General features: G+C 35.2%; 2 protein-coding genes across 4 annotated transcripts in view; one reads left to right on the plus strand and one right to left on the minus strand.

The window, feature by feature from the left end:
* Positions 1-11,648: 11,648 nt before the first annotated feature.
* Positions 11,649-27,028, plus strand: part of LOC123563619 (voltage-dependent calcium channel gamma-5 subunit-like) — a 71,233-nt gene continuing 55,853 nt past the window's right edge. Inside the window, exons 1-2 of one of the 2 annotated variants that reach the window (XM_053533782.1) lie at positions 11,649-11,818; positions 21,410-21,653. The gene's annotated coding sequence lies outside the window, so the exon portion shown is untranslated. The remainder of the gene's footprint in view (positions 11,819-21,409; positions 21,654-27,028) is intronic. The other variant, XM_045356504.2, reaches the window with a different exon arrangement.
* Positions 13,354-25,816, minus strand: LOC123563617 (uncharacterized). 2 transcript variants are annotated; one of them, XM_045356503.2, is made up of 5 exons: positions 25,405-25,816; positions 23,442-24,643; positions 20,976-21,140; positions 18,917-19,492; positions 13,354-18,490 (listed from the first exon to the last, which is right to left on the minus strand). In XM_045356503.2, the coding sequence occupies exons 2-5, from the start codon at positions 24,592-24,594 to the stop codon at positions 18,306-18,308; spliced, it is 2,079 nt and encodes a 692-aa protein (XP_045212438.2). In that variant the 5' UTR covers positions 24,595-24,643; positions 25,405-25,816; the 3' UTR covers positions 13,354-18,305. The 2 variants fall into 2 exon arrangements, with proteins under 2 accessions (XP_045212438.2, XP_045212436.2); XM_045356501.2 differs by having other exon boundaries at positions 23,442-24,659.

The raw sequence follows: 27,028 nt of genomic DNA on the forward strand, positions 1-27,028 counted from the left end.
TTCAACGTCATTATAGCCTCTTGGCTGAAAATAGTAGGTCAGTGTTCATTGGCACCGTTGCCATGGGACTGAAAACAATAGCCCAGTATTCAAGATCACTTTAGCAACGGGACTGAAAACAGCAGGCTAGTATTGAAGGTACCTGTAAGCTTGGGACTAAAATCAGTAGGCCAGTATTCAACGTCCTTGTAGTCTGTGACCTGAAAGCAGTAGATCAGTATTTAGCGTCATCGTAGCCTCGGGACTGAAAACAGTAGACCAGTATTCAACGTTACAGTGCCCTCGAGCCTAAAAACAGTAGTCCAATATTCAACGTCAAAGTAGCCTCGGGACTGAAACAGTAGTCCTGGGTTCAACGTCACAGTAGCCTCGAGCTTAAAACAGTAGTCCAGTATTCAACTTCACAGTAGCCTCGGGACTGATAACAGTAGTCCAGTATTCAACGTCACTGGGACAAGAAGACTGAAAACATTAGATCAGTATTGAATGTCACATTGATCTCGAGACTGAAAACAGTAAACCAGTATTCAACGCCAAAGTAACCTCGAGCCTGAAAATAGTAGTCTAGTATTCAATGTCACAGTAGCTTCGAGCCTAGAAACAGTAGTCCAGTATTTAATTTCACAGTAGTCTCGGGACAGAAAACAGTAGTCTAGTATTTAACGTCACTGTAGCCTCGAGCCTAAAGACATTAGTCCAGCATTCAACGTCACTGGGACATGAAGACTGAAAATATTAGGTCAGCATTTAATGTCACAGTAGCATTGAGCCTAAAAACAGTAAACCAGTATTCAACGTCAAAGTAGCCTCGAGACAAAAAAAAAGAAAACAGTAGACTAGTATTCAACGTCACAGTACCCTCGGGACTGGAAATATTAGTCCAGTATACAACGTCACAGTAGCCTCGATACTCAAAACAGAAGTCCAGTATTCAACTTCAAAGTAGCATCGAGACTGAAAACAGTAGACCAGAATTCAAAGACAGAGTAGCCTCGGGGCTGGAAACAGTATTCTAATATTCAACGTCACAATAGCCTCGGAACTGAAAACAGAAGTTCAGTATTTAACGTCACAGTAGCATCGAGACTGAAAACAGTAGACCAGTATTCAACGTCACAGTACTCTCAACACTGAAAACAATAGTCCAGTATTCAAGGTCACAGTAGCCTCGAAACTGAAAACAGTAGTCCAGTATACAACGTTACAGTAACCTCGAGCCTAAAAACAGTAGTCCAGTATTCAACGTCACCGTAACATCGGGACTGAAAACAGAAGTCCTGTATTCAACGTCGCATTACCTTCGAGACTGAAAACAGTAGTCTAGTGTTCAACGTCACAGTAGACTCGAGCCTAAAAACAGTAGTCCAGTATTTAACGTCACAGTATCATCGGGACTGAAAACAGTAGTCCAGTATTCAACGTCACAATAGCCTCGAGTCTAAAAACAGTGGTCCAGTATTCAACGTCACAGTAGCCTCGGGACTGAAAACTGTAGTCCAGTATTCAACGTTACTGTGACATAAAGACTGAAAAAAATAGGACAGTATTCAATGTCACTGTAGCCTCAAGACTGAAAACAGTAGATCAGTATTTAACGCCACTGTAGCCGTTGGATTGAACACAGTGGCAAAGTTTTCATCGTCACTGTTGGCTCGCAGGTTCAAGACTGTTATTCTGTCTGTAGATTATTCGTCCTCGAGACTGATTTACTTTGCAGATCAACACTTGGAGAGGACAGTTCCATATCGGTATGCGTTTGACTGCACATCGATGTACTTTAAATGCGACATCGCCAGTTTCGCGGGCTCTTGCGCAGTTCGCTAAAACCTGATGGACATTTCAGTCTCAACTGTCATTCATTCTAGCTCTCATGGGAGATTTCAATCTACATATACATGACGACACCAACACTATTTCTGAATCCAACAGTTGTTTATGTGCTATGGGGTTGCAACAACATGTACATTTCCCAACACAAGTGTTTGGTCAGAGTCTTGATCTTGTGATCACAGAGGTCGCAAATGGTGTTGAACTTATCTCATGTGAACCCGGTCCTTTCTTATCCGACCATCGTGTAGTAAAAGTCATTACAAAAGTGAAAAAAGAAAACATCATCAGCAAGTCTGTTACTTACCGGAACTTTAATGACATAAATGACTCAGGTTTTGCTAGCGACCTTGCTGATTTGAAAATTGAAAGTGATTCAATTGAGACATATGCTGACATTTTCCAAGATGAAATGAATAATATGATTGACAAGCACGCTCCTTTAAAAGAGAAAACTATTATTTGTCGAAATCCGAAACAGTGGTTTAATGAGGATATCCGCCACTTAAAACAAATTCTGCGCAAATCCGAACGTTTGTGGAGGAGGTACCAAAATCCACAGGACTATGAAATTTTCAAGACTGCTCTTAATAAATATCACCATGAACTGAAACTAGAAAAACAGAGAACTCTTCGCCAAAAAGTGCTCGAATACAAAGGTGATTCCAAAAAACTTTACAAATTTGTGACATATCTCACCGGCGGCAAGTCGGAGAATCCAATGCCTGTTGTTGAAAATGAAAATACGCTAGCTGACAAATTTGCTGACTTTTTCATGGAAAAGATTCAGAAAATACGGGACAGCTTACAAGATTTTGAAAACTATAAACCATCAATGAGAAATGTGCCGGAATTTGGAAAATTTGATGAACTTAGTGAGGATGAAGTTAGAAAACTCATTAACCAGTTACAAACAAAGTCGTGTGAAATTGATGTTATTCCAACAAAAGTGTTGAAGTCATATTTAAACGAGCTCCTCCCAATTATAACTAGACTAGTGAATCTTTCATTGACTCAAGGAGTCGTCCCAGTGCAGTGGAAACAGGCAATAGTTAGACCTCTTTTAAAGAAAGCTTGTCTCGAACTTATATTCTCAAACTATAGGCCAGTGAGCAACTTATCATTCTTGTCCAAATTGATAGAGAAAGCAGCACTGTATTTACTTAATAAACATGTAAATGAACATAATCTCCTTCCGAAAAATCAGTCCGCATACAGGCAACATCATTCGTGCGAATCGGCTTTATTGAGACTTCTTAATGACATCTTGGACGCTATGGAACATCAAGAAGTGACTGCATTGATAGCATTAGACCTTAGTGCAGCTTTTGATACGGTTGATCACGATATTCTTTTGGACGTTATGAAATGTCAGTATGGTGTCTCTGGTATTGCATTGGACTGGTTGAACTCATATCTGAGGCCACGGAGCTGCCGCGTGAGTGTGAATCAAACAGTGTCATCAGCACGTGAGCTTACGTGTAGTGTCACCAGGGAAGCTGTTTAGGGCCGTGGCTCTACCTCACGTACGCAGGAACGATTTTTGATATTGTTCCCCCGTCTATTTCCGTCTGTGGCTTTGCCGACGACCACACCGCAAGTACACGTTTTAAGCCCGAACCATCCATCGAGGCTAAATCCATTGGTGAACTGGAGGAGTTTGCTACAGATTCAAATGGGTGGATGAACAGTAACAAACTAAAAATGAATTCCTCAAAAACTGAACATATTGCCTTTGGAAGCGCCCCTCAGTTGAATAAGTTAAACATTCATGAGATAGATATTTGTGGTGATAAAATCAAGAGACAGAGTAACATCAGATATTTGGGGGCCTATTTGGACGAAACTTTAACTTTCAAAAAGCATATAAAAATAAAGTGTAGAACGGCAATGTTGAACTTTTTCCGAATCAAAAACATTCGCAAATATTTGACTCGGGATGCAACTGAAACCTTAGTGCTATCGCTGGTTATTTCGCATTTAGACTACTGTAATGTTATTTTATACGGTATTTCTGATTGTGACATCGCAAAACTGCAATGTATTCAAAATATGTGTGCGAAGTTAGTTCTGAATCGTAGAAGAAAAGACAGTTCTAAGCAGGCACTCTACGATTTGCACTGGCTGCCGATCAAAGCCAGAATAAATTTTAAGATCTTGACGTACATGTTCAATTGCCATGTTGGAAATGCGCCTGCATATTTGATTGAACTCTTAACACCGAAAATCCCCAGCGCTCCCTCAGATCCTCGGAGTCATCAGTTGACTGTTACACCGTCCCTTTCAACAAGCGAAAAACTTTTAGTGATAGAAGCTTTAGTACTATAGGGCCAAAGTTGAGGAACAATTTACCGCTGAACATCAGACAAAGTTCTTCAATTGACTGCTTTAAGAAAAAGTTGAAAACGCATTTCTTCAGAGACTGCTTTGCATTATTCTAAGTTTTGACTGAGTTGTAAAACAGTGATGCTAGTGACAGTGATAGAAATTTAATGTTTGTCTGTGATAATTATATGTTAGTAATATTTTAAAATATAGTACTATCATTAACTTTAAATTAATAGTTGCTATTTTAATTCGTTTTAATTAATCTTATTTGAAATATTTAATATTTAATATTTTATTTCAACTTGTATTGTACAAAGCTATTGAATGTGTTTTAAATGTAGAAATAGGCGTTTAAGCAAATAAACCAGTTTCAGTTTCAGTTTCTAGCCGGGCACTAACTAACTAAAATGTTAATATTATATATACTGAAACTAAAAGTGTTTACATTAGAACATGAAACTAGCGACTTTAAGAGCCAAGTAGTTGTTGACTACAGATGACATGTAGCACAGAGTTTACTGTACTTAAAACTACTAAGAAAACATCATAATAAATCTCTTAGAGAACATGTCATTCTAAACTAAAATTACTATTTATTTTTTCTGACTTTGCGAGCTAAAACATAAATATTTGCATCACATTATATGATTCTATATATCACTGCCTTGTTGTGAAATATTTTGTGTCAACATATGACATGAGCATATTTCTATGTTAAATGTAAACAATGATTTCAAATGTCAGAAACATGGAAGTCACAACAGAAATAATAAACGCAATGTTTACTACCAAAGCGTCATGGAGAACATACACCTCGCCGAGGGAAAGAATTCACGACCAAACTATCAATAGATATGTACTCTCCTGATGAGCTTAGCAAACGCGCAATTGATTTGTTTAATGCAACAGAAAAGTGACAATAATTTTAAAGCTTCGTGATATCTTTTCTTTCCGCGTCCAATCAGAGCATTGGATAGTAATGTGACAAAGCGACACTTTAGTGGAACAATGACTGATTATTCACATATAAAAGTACCGGAGAGAGCGCCTTGCAAACTGCGCTAAATTAGGCCGCCCATCATAGTTCATCTTTGGTAGATATGCAGAAACCCGCCCGCTTAGCTCAGTAGGTAGAGCGTCGGTCTACGGATCGCGGGGTCGTAAGTTCGATCCTCGGGCGGGGCGTATGTTCTCCGTGACTATTTGATAAACGACATTGTGTCTGAAATCATTAGTCCTTCACCTCTGATTCATGTGGGGAAGTTGGCAGTTACTTACGGAGAACAGGTTTGTACTGGTACAGAATCCAGGAACACAGGTAAGGTTAACTGCCCGCTGTTACATGACTGAAATATTGTTGAAAAACGGCGTTAAACCCAAAACAAACAAACAAACAAGAACAATATTTCGGAAAATATAACATTTTCGTTATCGTTGCTGCTTTAATACGAACAATGATTTCCCTAAATCAATGCTACAGATCTAAACATTGCATTCTCAAATATTTTAGTTTATAGATTGCTTATTGCTATTACTGTAACATTGAAATTTACAAAGAAAACTAGGCGTAGGTTTTGATATTAGTTGTGTGTATATCTGATTGTTTTGCGAACGAACACGAACCAGGCTGCAGGGTCCGTTTCGGATGAAACTAGTTTGACTGAAAATTCCCGATAGACAATACGTTGCATTAATGAAATTTATTAGATGACTGTTGCTGAACTATGCATACCGAATTTAGACTGACAGGAGGTCGTGAAATTACAAAATCTGAACCCGAAATTCACATCAACCTTGTTTGTTTCTAAACTATCTAACCTGTACTTTTTTACTTTTAGTGACACATAGAATGTGATTGAAATGCGCAAGCGTAAACAAATCAATTATTTACATTTTTTCTCGAGAAACTCTAAAAGATAAAAGTTCTCGTCGAAACTCTTATTCGTTATAGAGATATTTTAGTTAGGAAATTATACGGCTGCCTTGATAAGAACGCTACTTTTAGGAATTAAAACGGTATGTGGGCTGTATGTGTGAAAATGAAAGCACTATAAAACAGTGAAAAATCGTTCAATGGCAGGCCCATTACCTAGGTTTGCTTCAAATAATTCATAAAAATCATTCGAGACGAACGTGCCAACGATATGCTAAAAAGGCTTTATACCAATCACACCCTTGAATTGTCTTTGAAATTTGAACTCGACTTTGGAGATGAAGATTTGACAAAAATGTCTATAATATTGAAAGGGCAATAATTAGGCCTGCTACTAATAATTTCTTTGAAGTTTAAGTCTGATCACCCTATTACTATACATGAGAAAATAGTTCGGACACACTTTATTCAATACCTTTCGGTGGCTAAAACTTCGAAAAAAATAATTCGAATAGAATGTACCGACGATGTCCACGCTCCTGTGAAGCTTAAATGAAATATGGACGAAAGGTTTGGAGATGAAGTATAAAAAAAGAAATCTCTTCATTGAGTGATTTTACGCAGTGCAACATCATTCAGTCATAATCCTCTAAAGACATGCACATCTAGGATGGTCATCAGTTCCTTGAAATTTTGTTAAACTCCAACCCGACCACGCTTAATGTAAGCTTTCGATTCCTACAATAAATCGACGCCGCAGAATATGAAGGGCGTAAGTGTAAGTTACGCCCTTTTAAGAATTATACATTTTTTCAAACTACATACTAAGGGGCATAATCCTATTAAACATGTTTGTAACTAACTGCTGTGTTGACCAAATTCGCCAATAATAAAAGGGCGTAAGTAAAATGTTTTTCAGAATCATAGTAAAAGAAGCGCGTACCAGCACTTAAATGTTGTTACAAAAGGGCCCACTTACGCCCTTCTTTTATTTATATTATTTGATATTTCTATAGAACTGGAAGGGCGTATCTGTCATTGACAGTTTTTTTTAGTTTTGCCGAAAACTATGATTTTCTCCTTACGCCCTTCTATTTCTGAGGCGTCAAAATCTCGGACGAAACATTGAATGCATTTTTGTTAAGGACTAAATCAGTATCCATCAGTAAGTGGATAAGGATCGCAAGTCAATTCAAAGAATGAATGATGTTTTCTGTCTCATACTAGCGAGAATAGCTGTTATATATCTGTACATATATTTCTTATCTTACAATACTTTGTTATTCTCTAGTCAATCTTTTAGGCGAATATTAGCAGCCAGTCATAATTATATGAACACTCATACGTTAATCTTTGTTGTGAACTGAGAATAAATACTAAAGAAATAAAATAGTTTGTACAAAAAAAAAACAAATAGAGACTGACGTCCATCAGGAAAGATTACATTCACACGATGCAGACGGAAGTATCAAACAGGCAAAAATAACCTAAAAAGGAACAAGAAAGGTACAGCCACGGAATGGTCAATGACAAAACCACCAATGTTTTGTTTAACGAATGCAAAAACTATTGTATTTTATACAGCCTTCGAAGGAGCGTGGTATATTATTCTATATCTGTTTTATTTATTCAGTCTTGAACATTTATTTACAACACGTGACCGTCCAATTTATTACCGTATTGGACGCACGTGCGTACAAAAATCCTGTATGTTTTCCGTATTTGGACGGTTACAGTCCCATGTTAACATACGATAAAGCCCGAAACGCGTGAAAATGTTCCGAATGCAAATCGGTTGACAGAGCTTGACTATGCGTCTTGAAATCAGAAAAGGCAGAAATACAATATTCAATAGATCATTTTTAATTTAAAATAAAATAAAAATAGATATAGAATAAAGAAGTTATATAGCATTGTACTGTACAGTACGAGATATATTTGGACTCGTACCCAGCTGGGAAAACCATATTGGACTCACCTGGCGGCTCGTCTAATATGGTTTTCTCAGCTGGGTACTCGTCCAAATATATCTCCCTTTTGTACAGAACAATAAAAAGTTGGTTGAGTTGTTTCATAGGGTCCATAACCGCTTATACGGCATGTCTAAACTAATGTGTTTGTTTTCGATCTACGCTTGCAAAGGATTTTCTTATGGATTATCTTTACGTTTTTAAATATTTGGTTATTTATTTTTAACCCTAAAATCCATAAACACTGTATAACCAGATGCTCGATGTTAAAAATTAACGCCAGCATCTTTGTTTTCAAAAAGAACATTTGGTATAAAATGGTTAATTTGGACCCTCTGAGGATAAAATAAACAATTATATACAATATGTTTTGTTACGAACCCTCGTTTCTTTCAAAGCTGGTGAAGTATTTTGTAGAAGGGGAGTTGAACCGTCGTAGCTATATCATATATAGTTAAAGATGATATGTATGATAGTCAGATGCTACAGAGAATAGCATATCTATAACCAAAGGATAGCACTCATATTTCATAGTTTAAAGACACTGCCGTAAAGAAACTTCAACAAAAAGACCAGTTACATATAGCAGTTCCAGCATATAGAGCGTCAGAACGTGGACATCTTCAATTGTTAGTGATTTTCTTCATCCCTGAAGACTTAAAACTGCTGAACCGACAATAAGAATCATTTAAAGTTAACGAAATGGTCGAGGCGATGAGGAAAATTCTATATTTGAAATTTAGAGGCCCCACCAACTCTGCGGTTGAACAAAGTACATTCATCTTAGTGCGTCAGCTAGTTCGATTACACATTCAGCTCTTGTAAAGGACGCATTTCATTGTTGAAGATATAACTGTTAACATAATGAATGTTCATTAAAGTAAAAACGTATGATATTCATAAATGTCAATGTAAAGGATTGTGGTATAACAAGCATGCTGATGGTTCGCAGACGATAATAAATACAGTAAATGACACTTACAATATGTATATTAATTAACGGTGGTATCAAAATGTCAATCATTTACTGGATCTAGCGTGCATTAAAGGACCGGTACAAAATTTCTAGATGAATTTTGTTGAGTTCAAACTTTTTGTACCTAACTTCAAAAGTAATTATTCTTTTACGGTGTATTTTTAAATTGTGGGGAAATTATATCTTAAAAGTAAATATGACACAACGAAATTATCATAAAGTTTGTGCCTTTGTCTACATGTATGTTAAATGAGTTACCTTGACAAAATCAACATGTCATTCTTTTACACATTTACTATAATTGACTGTATTCTTAAATAAACGCTTGTCTTTATTTACCCTTAAAGTTTAGAACACGTACATAGTTTTGTTTACACATCTGTGTCAGACCACTTAATATGTATACGGATTGATACGTGATTTATATGTATTAAGAATAATTATGCAGGATATAATAGAGTTTACAATCCTCTGTAACGTCTTTTATTTCATAATACCTTTTTATTTCACGTATACTATATCGTAGATGAAGGTATTATATCTAAAAGTGGTCATTTATTTGTTTTACAATATTAGCATTGTCAATTTCGACACTACTTAAGAGCAAACTGCATTTCCCCTAGTAAACGGTTCAAATCATGATTCACAGAACACAAATGCCCATTTTGTCCTCGCAGGGGAATGATGAATGTTCAGTTTTCACGAACTGCATAACAGGAATGCAAAAGCAAAACTACTACATCAATAAATGAATGACTAGACTGTAGATATTAAAGATGATTTTACTTAAGGAATTTTTTATGCATTTAGACTAGTATAAATACCCCGGGGATTTCCTGCAAATCCGTAAATAGCACTTTAATCGCACAAGCCAATCTTGGGTGATTTCCCTGGAGTCCCAGTGAGACTTTTTTTTTCGTCTATACACCCTTTATATAAGTTATACCTATATATTTTACAGGATCGGAAGTTTAACGTAAGTGTCAGATTATCGATCTTTACAACATCTGGATAGAACAGCAAAAATCAAACTCAAACACGTTGAATTATTCGCTTTCTGATAAAAATACATTTCCTGATTATTCTGCCGTGACGTTTCAAGTTTGATATCCACCGGTAAAACTAAATGAACTACAGCATAATGTTTATTTTAAAAAATGTCGATTTTAAAAGATTAGATTCGACCACGCATTTTTCATAAATGACGTCAGATCGCGAGAAGTGGTACACTTGACATTATTGCACTAATGCTGTTTATAAGACAAAAAAAAAAACAAACAACGTTTTATTAATCTATACAAAACACAAACAGAACGTAAATATTGATTTATAAAGGCATAAAACGTCTAGCTGTCGCACAAAGGCAAGGTCACAAACGTACTGATTTAGATAAGATTCAGCCGTTGTTATACAAGGGACGTTTTAAAGTTATAGGTACGTGATTATACAGAGCCCCAAGTATTAAGTTTTGAGGTTGACATTTTCAACAAAGAAAGCTAGACATAGAAGAAGAAGAATAATAATTGGTTAATTCACAAATTAAGGACTTGTGCCATTATGGTTCCTAGTCCACAAATCTGTTATAGTGTAACTGACATAATTGCACGTACCTTAACGTGATGCCACAGAACTGTCTACTACACACCTCACAAGAACTGACATTTTCATATCTTTTGCATACTATTATACATATACAGTTAACTGGCGTAGTGGTAAGGTGTCCGACTTCTACGCACGTTACCACGGGTTCGAAATCACCTTAATCATTTTTAATGTAATGTAATGTTATCGATACCTGTTTTATCTTTACATTATTTTTATGTATCATATTTCATGAATTTTAATTGTTTCCTCTTGTAGTATATATTTTCTGGAAACGCTGGTGACAAGTAAATTGTCTTTTTATCTAAGACACTTAAAACAGTTTTTACTACGGGTAAGTATGATAACTTCTTAAAAAGTTAGAAGTGGGAAGTTTGCATATAAAGTTTGGCGGGGTGGGGGTGTGGATATGGCTAGATGTAAGACTCGAACACACAGCCCTGATATTAGCTGCTAAACGCTTTGTCCAGATGCAACAGTATATCAATTAAGAACTATACATGTAATAGTTATATCGTTATTTATGTTCGGACACCGGAAATTAATATACGGAATATTCACGAGTGCCAGGTCAATACTTACGGACAATACATACAATAGAACATCCACTGTACGACACAACAAAATCAAGGGCTACGAGTTATATCAACATTTATATATAGTTCTTTCCATATCACCAAGAAGTTGTGGCTACTTGAGCTCGTTCGGCACGCTTTGCTATAAGCTACTTGGTCACTTGAAATGGTACATCAGACAAAAGTTTCACCTTAATGTGTGTAGCTTTGTAATATTTTCTGTAAATAGTGGATGCGATGTAGGTCAAATTTGTACACCACTCTGAACCGAAGAAATAAATTATATAAGTTTTATTTTTCTATTTCATAATTAAATACATTAAGCATCTTTGCGTGTCTAATGTTGTCCTCGTATTTGATTAGCAATATAGCTTGTTATACAACCAGCTCGAACCTATTGATACCATTTATGGTAATGTTATCGTTATTTATATCCGGATTAGCATTATTGTTTTGTAAAGTGTGCTTGTCAATTAGGCGTGTAGATGCTACTGCGTTGTTGATTGTATTGTTTTAGAAGATCAAAACGTTTTGAATATCATTGATGGAGTTCTTGGTTTCAATTGTGGACCCACGGATTCTAGTTTTTAAAAAAAATGCTGTAGTGTCTTTTTTATAAAACCCACTTTTTCTCCATCTATTGGATATATCAAGTACTTGGAACACGGTAGGAAATTTCTTGCTGAACTACAGTAGGTATTTAACTTCACACAAAAGTAACTGATTTTGCTGCTTGCGCTAAAACTATTTTATTAAAGAAATGTTAACTAACATTTACTTAAGTCATATTGGTGCTTGACTTGCATTCAACCGCCTGTATTGCTTTTTTTTCAAAAAAGCAAAACATTGGTTTTAAGTGCTTGGGGCGTGAACGGCGTTGCACATTTTTAATCCCCCGCCGTGGCGGAGGGATTATAGGAATGGTCTGCGTCCGTCCTTCCGTCCGTCCTTCCGTCTTTCCGTCCTTCCGTCCGTAACAAAATCGTGTCCGGTCCATATCTCCTAAACCCCTTGAAGGATTTTCATGAAACTTGGGTCAAATGATCACCTCATCAAGACAATGTGCAGAACCCATGAGTCAGCCTTGTTGGTTCAAGGTCAAGGTCACAACTCAAGGTCAAAGGTTTGAGCCTGCCATTTTGTGTCCGCTCTATATCTCCTAAACCCCTTGAAGGAATTTTATAAAACTTGAGTCAAATGATCACTTCATCAAGACAATGTGCAAAATCTATGAGTCAACCATGCCGGCTCAAGGTCAAGGTCACAACTCAAGGTCAAAGGTTTGAGCCTTCCATTTTGTGTCTGCTCTATATCTCTTAAAGACCTTGAAGGAATTTTATAAAACTTGGGTCAAATGATCACCTCATCAAGACGATGTGCAGAACTCATGAGTCAGTCATGCCGGCTCAAGGTCAAGGTCACAACTTAGGGTCAAAGGTTTGAACCTTCCATTTTGTGTCCGCTCTATATCTCCTAAACCCCTTGAAGGATTTTCATCAAACTTGGGTCAAACGATCACCTCATCAAGGCGATGTGCAGAACTTATGAGTCAGCCATGTCGGCTCAAGGTCAAGGTCACAACTGAAGGTCAATGGTTTGAGCCTTCCATTTCGTGTCCGCTCTATATCTCCTAAACCCCTTGAAGGAATTTTATAAAACTTGGGTCAAATGATTACCTCATCAAAACGATGTGCAGAAATTATGAGTCAACCATGCCAGCTCAAGGTCAAGATCACAACTAAGGGTCGAAGGTTTGAGCCTTCCATTTGGTGTCCACTCTGTATCTCCTTAACCCCTTGAAGGATTTTCATCAAACTTGGGTCAAATGATCACCTCGTCAAGAACTCATGAGTCAGCCATGTCAACTCAAGGTCAAGTCACAACTGAAGGTCAAAGGTTTCAGCTCTGTATCTCCTAAACCCCTTGAAGGATTTTCATGAAACTTTGGCCAAATGATCACCTCATCAAGACGTTGTGCAGAATTCATGAGTCAGCCATGTCATTTCAAGGTCAAGGTCACAGCTAAAATCATAGGTTTTACCCTTTCACTATCCATAGCAGTGGCGGGGGATTTAGCTGTCTTTCAGACTGCCTTGTATTAACTGTCATGGACAAGTTCGATCAATTTGTGTCTGTTGCTAATTTGATTGGTTGTGTTTTGTGCTTCTAAAGGATCGTCTTATAAGGAACACAAAATGCATGTATGATTACTTCAGTTTTATTTTCAGACAAGTATATTAAAGTCTGTACTGCATTAATACTGATAAAGATATTGTTTCTTTTAGGAATATAGAATACAAAATTCTAAAATAAACTGCCGTTCCATACAAACATTAAAAATGAATTGGAACGGTATTAGTTTTCCGCACTGTAATAATTATTAAGTTAAATGCCGGTTGCGTCAATTCACCCGTCAACCAAAGAAAAATGTCCAGATCAAAGTAGGATAAACAACAGCAACAATATATAAAAAGAATACAAATGCACTTCAAACTCCACAACTATATATCAAAGACTGGATGTAAAAGGAAAGACAGACAAAAGTTAGGTGCACGTTAGTAACAAAAATCATGAAATTAAGGTTTAACAGAGTCTACCTACCATCAAACGTGGTCAAACTGACATTCGATCAGCTTTTATTATATATAATAATTAGATTCGGCCTTTATGTCAGTAGGAAGGCGTTTATTTCTATTTTTGATGTGATACAGATGCCGAAATATACAATCTACTTTTTTGCGTTTAGCATCTAAGCTTTATCATTTGGAAAATAAACATGGCGAAAATTTGATGTTGACGTTTTATGAGCACGTTATCAAGTATTGCTGAGAGTCTTCCATTTCTCATTATATTGTGTGACTAACTAAGAATAAATATGTTGAACATAACACTGACACTGTAAGGGTAATTTATCAAACTATATCAACTACATTTTACTACACCAACAAGTAGACATATCTGAATCGCTTTGGCAACGGTTAATAATTATGTCTAATTACATTTCGAATATTGGGAGATTTTTAAACTGCATTCTACCATAATAGCCTTTCTTCCAAATAGAACCTCTGGCGCAGTTTTATTTGCAATGCGGCGTTCCATCGAGAAACTCTTTAACCAATTAAATCTACCTTAAAAAGTTAAATTCGAAATCAATACACCAAATGTTCACAAAAAATGTAAAGATGCGAGAGTAAAAAAATAAAATTATATCTCCAGTCATAACTATTTTTTGTATTAAACAACATAATATAAATTAATACCTTTACAAAACTAGAAGATGTTTTTGTAGAAAAGCGCACGTCTCCCCAAATGCATAGTATAATAGGCAAGAAGTCAATAGGGAACAGGAGCAAATGTCCAAAGAGACATTGATGGTTGTCTGCAATACAAATCATCTACTCGGCATGTCCAATCATCCATAAAGGTTTCAACATACTGGGCCTAGTGGTTCTCAAGTTATTGATCGGAAAGAATCTTCCATGTTCAGGCCCCTGTGACATTGATCTTTGTTCAAGTGACCCCGAAATTAATAGTGGCCTTCTATACTGTACGTTCTATCATGTTATGGCGTTTGAAGATCCGGGTCAAATGATTCTCAAGTTATTGATTAGAACTGTTTCCATTTTCTGATCAGAAACGGTCCACCATGTTCGGGCCCCTGTGACCTTGACCTTTGATCGTGTTACCTAAAAATAATTGGGTCATCTACATTGTAAGCCCTATCACCAAATGAAGGTTAAAGGTTCTAGGTCAAATGTTTCTCCAATTAGTGACCAGAAATAAAGTATGACAGGCAGATAGCCCCTATGACATTGACCTTTGATGGAGTGACCCCAAAAATAGGGGCCATTTGCTCTGTAAGTCCTATCACCCTATTAAGTTTGAAGGTTCTGGGTCAAATGGTTTTCATGTTATTGATCAGAAATGGATGTCCATTTTTTGGTCCCTGTGACCTTAACCTTTAATAGAGTGACCCCAAAATCATTAGAGGGCATTTACTCTGCAAGTCCAATCATCCTATGAATTTCAACCATCTGGGTCAAGTGGTTCTCAAGTTATTGATTGCAAATGGTTCTCCTAATTCATGCCCTTGTGACTATGACCTTTAATAGAGTGACCCCAAAATCAATAGGGATCATCTACTTTATGAGCCCTACCATCCTATGAGGTTTGAATGTTCTAGGTCAAATGGTTCACTAGTTGGACGGACGGACGGACTGACAGACTGTTTCGACGGGTGGACAAACGGACAGGGCAAAAGCAATATTTCTCCCAAGTGGTGGGGGGAGACATAAATATTTCTTCTAGTTGCTACGTTTTTTACTGTCGGCAAAACTTATATCAGCTATTAGTCCTGTGTCCAGTAATAAACGATGCATAAGTATGCTTTTTATTTACTACCACTTTGTATTGCTCTGTTTGTTGTAACTAGATAACAACAAACCTATTCTTAGAAGGTAAACTGTACGTGCGTCCGGTTCTAATCACACTTAATCAATATTATTTGACATTTTGAACTTTTCATATATTATGTTGGAGATTTATATAATGAACTAAACACGTACACACGCACGCACGAACGCACACTCGCACGAACGCAAGCGCGCATTCACAGAGAGTGAACAAACAGACAAGCAGTAAAAACACACACACACAGGGGCACCTCCCAGGGACGGCCGGCGGCCAAAAATATGGTGGGCACCTAGCCTCACTGACAGTAGAGTGGACGTAAATGCAAGGGGCGATGGATTTCGCAGTCAGGACAGGAATATCCCTCCAGTGAAAATTATACATTGTTTAAGCGCTACTTGAAAATAAATAACAAGTGTAAATCTTTGGACGTTAATGTTTCAGACAAATACAATAATTGATTTAAATCAACACCTTTGAAATGAGTTTATCGGTAAAATAAAGGCAAAATTGGATACAAATTCATAAAACTATTTGGAAGATGAACACCTGTAGCAGCGTGCTTCCCAGGAATAAAGTTTTTCTTTCTTCTAGAGTTTTGATACTAATTATTCACAGCCCCGAATTTGTTTCGTAGAAAGCAAAGACAATTGTGACAATAAAATTCAACGAAGTTACTGTTTATACGCCCCAATTATAAGCACCATCGCGATACGCGCCATAGTGGCACTCTGAATACGAATACGACACAAAACTGACGTCGTCAAGGAGTGTAACTGTCTTCAATATCGTGTTAAAATCATACTAACATATTTCAAAAGGTTACAGTAATTTTCTCTTTAATGAAACAATCCTTTGTCGTACAGTTGTGCCCTTGTAATATAATTTCTTCGCCTATGAATCCCAAACAATGATTTTTGTTCAAAGACAAATCACTATTCAACATATATTACTTCTCGAATAATCAGGGGTCCTGTTAAAGATACATTTATCATCACATTTTGTTTGTCTGCTCCGAGTGGCAATGAACATTTTAATTACTTTAATTGTTGCATTACGTTTTGTTTGGTTTACATTACAGTGACTGAAATTTCGTGATTTAATATACGGTAGCATAAACGTAAAACATTAATAATATACTCGTCATGGTAACGGCTTTATAATTTATTTCAAAAGATATTATAAAAAAAAGTAATCATGATAACCTGAAATATTTTCTTGTTGAACTGACGGTGTTTGTTATTATAATAAATCATACTTGCTTTTTTGTTTTGTGATTTTGGTTTGGCTTAGGGGAATTGAAAGTTTGATAGATGTTAAGCTTATAAATGTTGCTTATATTAATTAATACGTTTTGAATATAACTATTGATAGCCTTTCATTAGAGTACTATTTCATTGATTCTTTATTGTTAACACTCTTAGTTGAAATTTTCCGATCATTAACTGTTACCACTGTTTTGTTTTGACTATCTGTATTGTAACATTAAACGTTGTTCCTTATTTTGATCGGCATACCGGCGAAGTTGTGTGTTATTTTAATGTCGCTAGGTGAGATATAATTAACGTGTTCATGGCGTTATATTCCAGTGAAGCAGTACTGTAAAGTCATTGTTATAAGTAGACACATGCACACACACGCGCGCACACACACACGCACACACTCACACACACACTAATTACGATAAGATAGTGCTACGTTTTAATTCTAATTAAGTAATTTCTTTACATGCAGATAATTACATTGGAAATTATACAATGATTAATAATACTGATTTATATATATGGGTAATTTTCATGCTGATTTACAGTTATATAAAGGATATTTGTTTGTTTTAGTGTAAGATCGAAATATATTTCACCGAGTGAACACTATACTGCAATGCAATATTTTCACGAGTGGCGCAGCAACGAGTGAAAATGTAAATTATGGTGTTCACGAGTGAAATATATTTCAATCTTACACTGAAACAAACACATTTTCTATTTATTTTATACATTTTTAATGGTTTTAACAAAATTATATCCAGTTTGTCTGTTCGCGCAACGTCACGTGCATCGCATCGTGACGTCATAATATCGTGACGTCAGAATATCTTTGTAGGAAAAATGTAAATAGTTCTATTATGTTTCATGATTTCTTTTACATTTATTTATAACAGAATGTAAATCTTTATGATCCTGTTATTTTTTTTTACATTTATACCTTTACTGAAGAATTTTTGCAAAGAATTTTCTTTCATCTATAATCCATATTATTTCGCATTCAAGTGTAATTCCGTACCAGTGAAAAATAAAAATGATATTTTCACTGTTTGAAACAGTGAAAATATCAATTTTATTACACCGATAAATTTCAGTATTTCACTGAGGAGCATAACATAAATGTCTACTTTATACATAGATAAATTTTGAACATAATAACTAATGAGCATATGGGTATTAATATGATAATGTTGTCAGTATGATACATCTTGTAAGTAAACTTTACAACTGACATAAAAAAAAATGTTTGCAAGGTTTGATAAGAAGTAAACAATTACATCTCTCACAGTAATAATAAGAACATGATTAACTGATATTGTGTAGGCAAATCTAATAACAAATTGAAACAATATCCCTATAAGTATATAATTTTTCAATACTGAGGTAATAAGCATATTGTTATTTGGTAAATAATAAATCAATCACATGCACAGTTTTTGTGACATTTTCAGAGCAATTAGCGATGATGTCTTAATGTTATCACTGACTCAATATACTGTTGATCATTGCGCATGTGTTGCAACATGATGTTAGTGGATACCTATTGCAAAAATATAATGGATCTTCATTTATTCTGTGTATGTTGTCTTTGACAAGATAATCACACGGAACACTCCTAGAACCAATCCAGATTCCAATGTCGACACATCGTCTTCTAACGACTCCTGAAACAGTAGAAAACTATGATAAGCAAAGGCATACATTCAATAGGTACATGCAAGTTTGACAATCAAACAGGAAAACGTGTTCAAATTTTGTGAAGGTGGTATGAGTACCAAGCATGCAGCAGACTTTAATGTAGACATGTTATAGCCTCTTAAAATGAAACATTATTTAACTTTACCTATGGCATGATCGAGAATCTTTGTGAACAATATCCCAATAAAAATCAAGTTTAGATTAACTTGTCACAGACATTTCATTTAAGAATGTGTTTCAGGACCTAAAAGGTTTCATTAAAATTAGGAAAGAATAATAATCTGTAAAGTCTTGTATTCATATTCAAGAAAAACACGCAGAAAAGTTAACCAGAGCGTTTTAATGACAAATACAATTGAATTTATTCTTGACGAAAGCAGTTATTGACTTGCCTTTTTGTCTCGTTGTCGTTTGTTTCATTGTCGGTTTAGTCGTTGATGGCTGTGATGTGTCCGGCGGCATTGGCGTTGTTTTTCCAGTTGTTGAAACAAGTTTATATGCTTCTGCTGACAGTTCTGGCTCCATTGATGCTGAATTATTATTTGCAATTTGTTCTGTGACGAGATGAGTATTTGCGTTCTCTGCTGGTGTTTTATCTGGGTGAATGGTAGCGAATGTACCAACGCTCTGGTAGGTTTTTTGCCGGGGGTGAATTTCTTGTGTAAGGTTTGGCAGTATATGTATCTGCGCTGTCAAGGTCGGCTCAGTTTGAATATGTTTACTTTGCTTTAGCATGTAATCGTTGTAAGGCAATTGTGTTGTTTGTGTTCCGCTGACTGGTGTCTCTGTTGTTTGGAACTGATTTTTTGTAAGAGAATCTTGAACAGCTGAGGACGTTGTAATAACAATTCGTTCTTTAGTAACTTTATCCTCTCCCGTAGTACGTATATCAATTGCCGATAAGGGTTTTTCTGCTGTGGTTGGTTTTTGGACTTCTCTGATCACTGTCAAGATGGGATAGCTGAGCACTGGCAAAAACATAAAAGTCATGATTTAGACGTTGAAAAGAAAGAAACAAATATGAATCTTCGTTTTTATTTTATGAAAAGTAAAATGTGTGTTACTTTACTGTAGGAAAAGATAAACTTTAATCAAGAGAACAGAATATTTACTTAAAACATATATTCGAAAATATTGTTTACTGAGGACTATACTTTTTGTTTTGATATTTTAAAAGACATTAAATTGTAAACTGAAGGCAATTTTGTCAAGATAAAATATTATTATATCTGTCACAAAAATATAAAGTTTCAATATTAAATATCCTACCAAGATGCAATACAATTTTGCAAGTATTATTGTTAAATGCTGGGTATAGCATAAACGTTACAAATTTGTTTAACTATTTCAGTAATCTACATGTTAGTAATGAAACGGTTATTTCTGAACTTTTTTCAGTAAAAGTTTAAGCAAGTAAATGTAAGATTTTATAATCATGGTTAGTAAGAATGTATATGAAATGTATAAGAATTGGCCACCTGTCGATGACATTTAAATACAATTTTTGGATAATAATTTGTCATTTTTTACTTTTTCATACTCACTTTATATCACCATTTATTGACCCGATTGATCTGTTCCCGTCAGTCCTTGACATTGGCATAGTAACTACTGTTTGATCCACCTATATTCCGTAACACGCTTTTTATTTCTCTTTCAATATTCACACTATAAGACAATACTACTCATCCTATCATTACTCAAAAGAACCACAAGGGTGATAATAGTACCTTTTTAATTTTCGTGTTTGTGTCTGTTGTCAAAAAATAAGAATAAAAGTTATTTTCCATTCTAATTTTCAGTCAATTTGGAAAAGAAAGATGTTTAAGTAAGAATATACACAACATATAATATTAAGTTTGAAAAATACAAGTTTTCATAGGCCAAGATTATACATAAGGGAAAAGACTGTTGTTACCATACAACTGACCTTATTAAAGCATATTTAAAATTATATCTGTAGCTTACTAGCGTTTATTTACGGAAAAAGCCTGTTACGGATTTTTTAATCAAACAATAATTAGCTAGGTGGTTGTAATTTTACACGATAAACGCTAAGGGCAATAAAAAAAGTAAGTAACATACTTTGTGTTTTGTGTATAACTATTAATGACACTTTACATGGTCAGACTAAGCCGTGTTTTAAATGTAATACTGCGACACACTCTTTAGTTGCGGGAGGTTTTGCCGAAAATAAACAATTAAGACTTTCACGACGTCTAATAATGTCAAAAAACCCTTTTATGGCTTTTAAATTGGATTTAATGTCTTTTCTGGAATCTGAAACAATAATGGGAGACAATTTCTTCCTGATCGAGCAAAGCACTACACAACTACTTGAGGTACTGGTGTTAGTAGGCATATGATACAAAAAGCCTGTTCACATAGTATTTTGTGACAGTTATAATATGTAAATTAATTAGATATGATGTCCAAATGTCAATCATTTACCGGATCCACGGTTAATTCCCTCGCACGTCTCACAACACGATGTAAGTGGATATCTATTGCAAAAAAATAACTGATTTTTGTTCAGTCCGTATTTATTATCTGTCACCAGATAATCACATGGTACGCTTGTATTAACGACCCAAATTCCAACGTCGATGCATATTTCTGAAATACAAAAAAAAAAAGAAACTAAAGAGGAAACGTTCGACAATTATCAGAAAGGAAATGGGATGATTATTTTACTGTAGGCAGTTAGTTCATTGCTTGGTAATATAGTAAAACCGGATAAGCAAACAAATACAGGTCTACGTCGGCATGCCTATTATACTCCAAACATATAAAGGATCAAATGAATCCTTTTTAATGTTGAAAAGTTCATGCTAGAGTTGGTAAGAAATAAATAACGTTTGTTTTATTTTTTCTCTTTTGTATAGCGTAACACCGACATAATTTATATCGTATGGCGAATTTTAAAGAATAGAAGCCCGTATTTGCCTCTCCGGGCATAACTGTGCGTCTCTGTAGGACCACCTAACTTCTGTAAGCAATCTGGATGGCTTCCTCAAGAGAAGAATTCTACGCTCCAATGGAATTTTCAAACTCACACCGGTGAAGGGCAAGTAATCTGTAGTCATAGACTTTATATCAAGGTTTGAGGACGATAACATCATAACTATTGTAAGTATTGCCGACAGCCTTACATAATATTAGTAAATATTAATGTAAATCCAGATTCTATTACCCTTAAAAATATTCAACAAGCAAAATAGCTTAATAGACAAACTGGATATTGTTCTTTTAGAAATTAGCGTGAACCCTCAAAAAGTAATGACAAATTTAACCAAATGTAGCGTTAGGCCAAACAAACGCTTACAAAATATACCGTAAAACAGATACAATTAAAATGTGTGTTACAATCATAATACAATGGAATTTGTCAAACAATTACCATGAATTTAGTGCAAATTTATAAATCAATTTACAAGTTAAAGTGTACACAAAGGAATATTATTCCAAATATAATGTTACACTTCCTATGTATACATTAACTTTAATTGCAATGTTATTAAATTCTACACACTTATCTATTTGTTAAGCATTCTCGAACAATTGTTCTATCCTATACAGGTTTCGTTTATACTATCTGTTTCTTAACAGGAAATAATGAACATAACTGTCAGAATACCCGTTATGTGTTATTCCCAAATAAAACGTAGACAGGGTAATGTAACTTTTCCATCGATATAGCGACTGTTCAATTTCAACGACAGAACGGGTTGCCAGGTGTTTAAGGATGAACATATGGACTCTAAAATGAAACATATTTCACAAGAAGGTAGATGAGCTAACTGACAATACAGGGCACAGTAATGTCTACATATGCCAATGATACCGACACACAGCATAACTTCCTGCTTCAATTTGCAATCATTGGATCTGCATTAATATACAATCAATGACAAGAATTCAACCTTATGTCACAATAAAGATATTTTATTACTGAAACATATTAAAGCAGATTTATATAAGCGCCCTTTTCATGACAACACGTTCAACGGCGCTTTATACAACGCAGCTACTCGGGACATAATAAGCAGTTCCTAGTTCAATAAGTTACAGCATTATAAAGCGAAACTGGAAGATACTTAAAATGGAGATCTAAAACGACTTACAGATATAAAATGTGTCGTGTTCATCTTAATTTAGTGCAGTAAAGTAGGCGATAGATAAACTGCACAAGTCTTATGCCATACATTGACGTTTTATGTCTTATTTTGCATAAAACTTGACAGATGTTACATCTTCCAATGAATATGTAGAGTCACATTATCTTTGTAATATTGATCATCATTAATATAAGAAAATGTAAAAAAATATGTATGTTTAGGGGCGTTAGTAATTGGTTATTTCAAAACGACCGTTACGTCATAAATGGATACAGTGCGAGATAAAATATTGTAGCAATATGGAATGAAACTTTGAAATATCTACCAATAACAAAAAAATGGTGATTAGGAATCATTTTGTGCACTTTGCAAACAAATGTGAGCCTTTGATTTTCCCTGCAGAAAACGCAATTTTCTAGTAATCTTTGCCGTAGCAGGGTCTTTCTTTTCAAAGAAGATTAATTGACTTTTTAATTGGCATGCCTTTATATATCGATATATGAACATGCACAAATATGTTGGTGACTGCAAAACATGCGAAATGAACACGAAGTGGCCTTGAACTGTGGGGAAAGGCGTAAAATCTTATCTACCTAATAGTAACTGACATAGGGAATTATGCGTGCATGCCAATAAACAAGGTCATAATCTAAACTTTGAATTGTTGTTTGATGCCGAGCTATCAGTACGTACACTGTATGTCATTATTTTCTATTAGTATGAAACTAGCACAAACGAATGACGTAATGCCATATAAAACAAATTTCTGTTTAAGTGTTGTTGATTATAATGTACTTGCCTTTTGTTGTTTGAGTTTGCGGTGTAGTTGTAGTTTGTTTGTATGTCCCTGGTGACACTGTTGTATTTGTTATTGGTTTTGTTGTTACTGATGCTGCTGCTTCTGTTGCAATCGTTTCGTGATTTGTTGTTGATTTTGTTGCTATTTCAGCTGCTGCTTGTGCTGCAATCGTTTGAGTTTGCGTTGTAGTTGGTTTGTATGTTCCTGGTAACACTGTTGTATTTGTTATTGTTTTTGTCGCTACTGCTGCTGCTGCTTCCCCTGCGATTGTTTCGTGAGGTGAAGACATATTTAAATTTACTAGTAGTGGTGCTGGTTCCACCGAGGGTATGTTTTCATATGGGATGTGTTCATTTATTACATATGTTGTTGCAGAGTGCTTAGCAGATACTGCAGCTGACTTTGTTTTGTTTGTCCGTGAGACATTTGGAGGAATAGTAAAGAACTGTTCCACAGTCTGGCCGGTATTTGGACGAGGTTGAACTGTTCGTGTGATATTTGAAAGTAACCGCGTTTTCGTTGTCGACAGTGGAAAATCTTGACTATGTACCGCTCCGGAGTCTAGGCCATGCAGCAATGGTATTGTAGGAGTGGTCAATGGTTTGTCCGTTGTACTCATTTGCTTCTTAAATAACGAATATGGAACTGTGAAGAATGTGATGACAGCGGTTTTTTTTCGAGTGGCTTCATATACTCCATTGGTAAGATTGTCTGCCGTATGTGATGGTATATCTGTTGTTGTTGTTTTGTAAACATCATTCTTTACTTTATAGTTGAAACTTTCTACAGCTACTGGTATTTCCGTTGTCGTGACTGTGTGGAAGTTATTGGATACCTTGTAGTCGTTGCTTTCGACAGACGGTTGAACAGCACTCTTTGATTCTTTGTAGACGATATTGAAATTTTTGTAGCGCGTTTCTGCTGAAATTGCTGGAATACTGGTCGTAGTAGCCTTGTAAATGTCATTAAATACTCCGTAGTTGAATAGTTCTGTAGTTGCTGGTAAACTGGCCGTCGTGACTTTATACACACCGTTGATGACTCTGTATTTGTGTCTCTCCAGAACTGTACATGTTATGCAGCATCTTGTTGCTGAGTATTCTGTGCAGTAAAATTTTGGATTAAGATGCAGGCCGTGTCTGCTTGGATACATAAGGTAATCACAACTGATACTGTCACCGTTAATCCAGATATACACATCTCTACAACCAAAGAAACCTAGAAATAAAATCAAAACACTACTGTCTTCGTTTTCTGTTCTAATCATGTATGATTTAGTATCATTTTGTTGGAAGTGTTTACAATACATATGTATTTTATCTAATGGATTAGAGGGATCGGTATACAAAGTAAGAAAGACCTCTGGTAACAGGTTCATTTTAACATGGTGTAAACATTGTTAACACCTCCTCTTAATTGTACAAATGTGTCATATGATTTCAGAAAGATATTTATATGAACGAAATGAAAATAGTCCAGAATCCAAAATAGAGAAGACTCCAGGTCTACAATATTCCCCGCCATTTTGCTATATATCACATTAAACTACGACTTTTCCATCAATAGCAGTATTGTGTTATATCTAAATTATGAGTAAACATTTTGTTCTGTAACATGCACTTACATTGTCAAACTAAACGATTCGTGCACTAAAGCAGAACGAATAATTAGCATATGTACAAATAATATGTCTTATGATAAAAATAATAAACTAATGCGGTTTCTTATATTTTGCCAAAAAACTTATGAACCATTTGCAATTATAAACAAAACTTGCCAGCGGCAATGTCATGGTCACCTAAAACTCTTAACAGAAGAGTACTTATGGACAAAAGGTACATTTTGTGAAAAGATGACAATACTAAATTGACTCCCAGTCTTCTTATCGTAAAATCATTTAACCCGTTTACTTTTTGCTTTATTAATTTTGTTTGTCATGCAGATCTTCTAATATCTTACGCACCAGAAAATGGATAGCAGTTATATTCCTTGTGCATGTTAAATAACACGAGCAACAAATAACATAGCCATTTAAATGCCATCTCCATAATTATCCGCTTCTTCTTGTCGTTTATTTAATCGAATTCTTTGATCGCATTAATCCGTATTTCCTTGTGTTTCATATAGCCGAATTATTTAAACACGTTAGTCCCCTCGCATGAATTATATACAAATGAAATTGATTTAACAATACATCATTTCTGCCAATATAATATATTCCTTCTTTCATTTAAATCAATTGGTAATCTATACAATATTAATTATGCAAATATCCATAATTAAGTCATAGTTTTATGTTATTTCAAGCCACAAATGGTGTCGACTAGAACAGTTATGTTTATAATGTCGTGATGTGTATGTAAGACATACAAATGACGGAGATAGAAATATCCTCGGGCATGATCTATTTGACAACTGTTTTTTGCGGAACACTATTTTCATCTTCGTTTAATATCATATTGAGCTGATTGTTACAGAATTCACTGAAATTAAAGATTCATGAAAATGTATACATTTAACATAATTAAAACCTGAAGAATGAAATAATATCATAATTATGTTAACAAATGTTACAGTTCAACCTAGGCAGTCACGAACACTCTCGATTTACATTGCGGACCCAGACACAAGACTTTATTTTCTTAAATTATCCAAAAAAATGTTTATTATCTGGTTGCATTATCAGATGCAGCTATTTAGGTCTTTAAAATAATATCGTTAGTATATACACAAATAGGGAATCGACCACCACCATCCCCATTGAGCGAGGCTTGAACAAAGTTTAGAAAGTTAAAAGTTGAAGTTTTGTATCTATTTCATATAGAGTGCAACTGTGTCGTGAAACACATTCCTTTCTTAGTGCCTTTGTTTATAAATGATATTAAAGCGCCTTTGAACATATCTCGTAACATGAATTATATATGATACCAGGAGTAAAGTACGGAGATGTAAATGACGAAAAAAGTGCATTTTAGCGGTGGATAGGGATAATAATTTCCGTCTAAATAAATTGCTACATTACGTCTGTAAAATTTATTAGCTGTGTTTTCTCTAATTTTTTAATTCCACAGGTCTATGGAGTATTAAGTTTAGAAGAACATAAAACATCTTTCTCTAGTTGTAGATGCAGTTCTGTGGTAACTGTTTTTGGAGGTAATGAGGCACTGCTTAGTTACCGGCAAACAATTACCTGAGAGCCGAATATTCACGTCTGCATTCATAATCATTGGTAGATTAGCTTTCTTGCATACCATATTTCGCAAAATCCAGAGTAGATAAAAGAAAAAGAAATACTTCCTATGTAAAACTCTTTCTTATAAAAGCGTATTGAAATAGAACGCAGGAAATTTACGTCAGTAAACAGAAATGACGTCACCCCGTTTCAAAGTCGCACAACAACGAAGGTCTAGATTAGTTTTATCATTTCTAATGTAACGTTTGTTGTTGTTTGTTTTTTTGGTTTTTTTTTTGTTTTTTTTTTGTTTTTTGTTTTCGGTTCTGTGGTTATGCACAAAGTAAACGGAAAGCCAGTCTGGCAGAGCCTGGTAACCAATACACATGAAGCGGATATTCCAATCTGCATCTAA

The sequence above is a fragment of the Mercenaria mercenaria genome, chromosome 2 (assembly GCF_021730395.1).
Source record: "Mercenaria mercenaria strain notata chromosome 2, MADL_Memer_1, whole genome shotgun sequence".
Taxonomy (NCBI): Eukaryota; Metazoa; Mollusca; class Bivalvia; order Venerida; family Veneridae; genus Mercenaria; species Mercenaria mercenaria.

Coding starts and splice junctions, on each gene's coding strand:
- LOC123563617 (XM_045356501.2), bottom strand. CDS start 25,489: ATGGAGATGGCATTTAAATGGCTATGTTATTTGTTGCTCGTGTTATTT. Junction 21,141..23,441: donor GCAAACTCAAACAACAAAAG/GCAAGTACATTA, acceptor TTTGTATTTCAG/AAATATGCATCGACGTTGGA. Junction 18,491..18,916: donor AACGACAACGAGACAAAAAG/GCAAGTCAATAA, acceptor CTACTGTTTCAG/GAGTCGTTAGAAGACGATGT.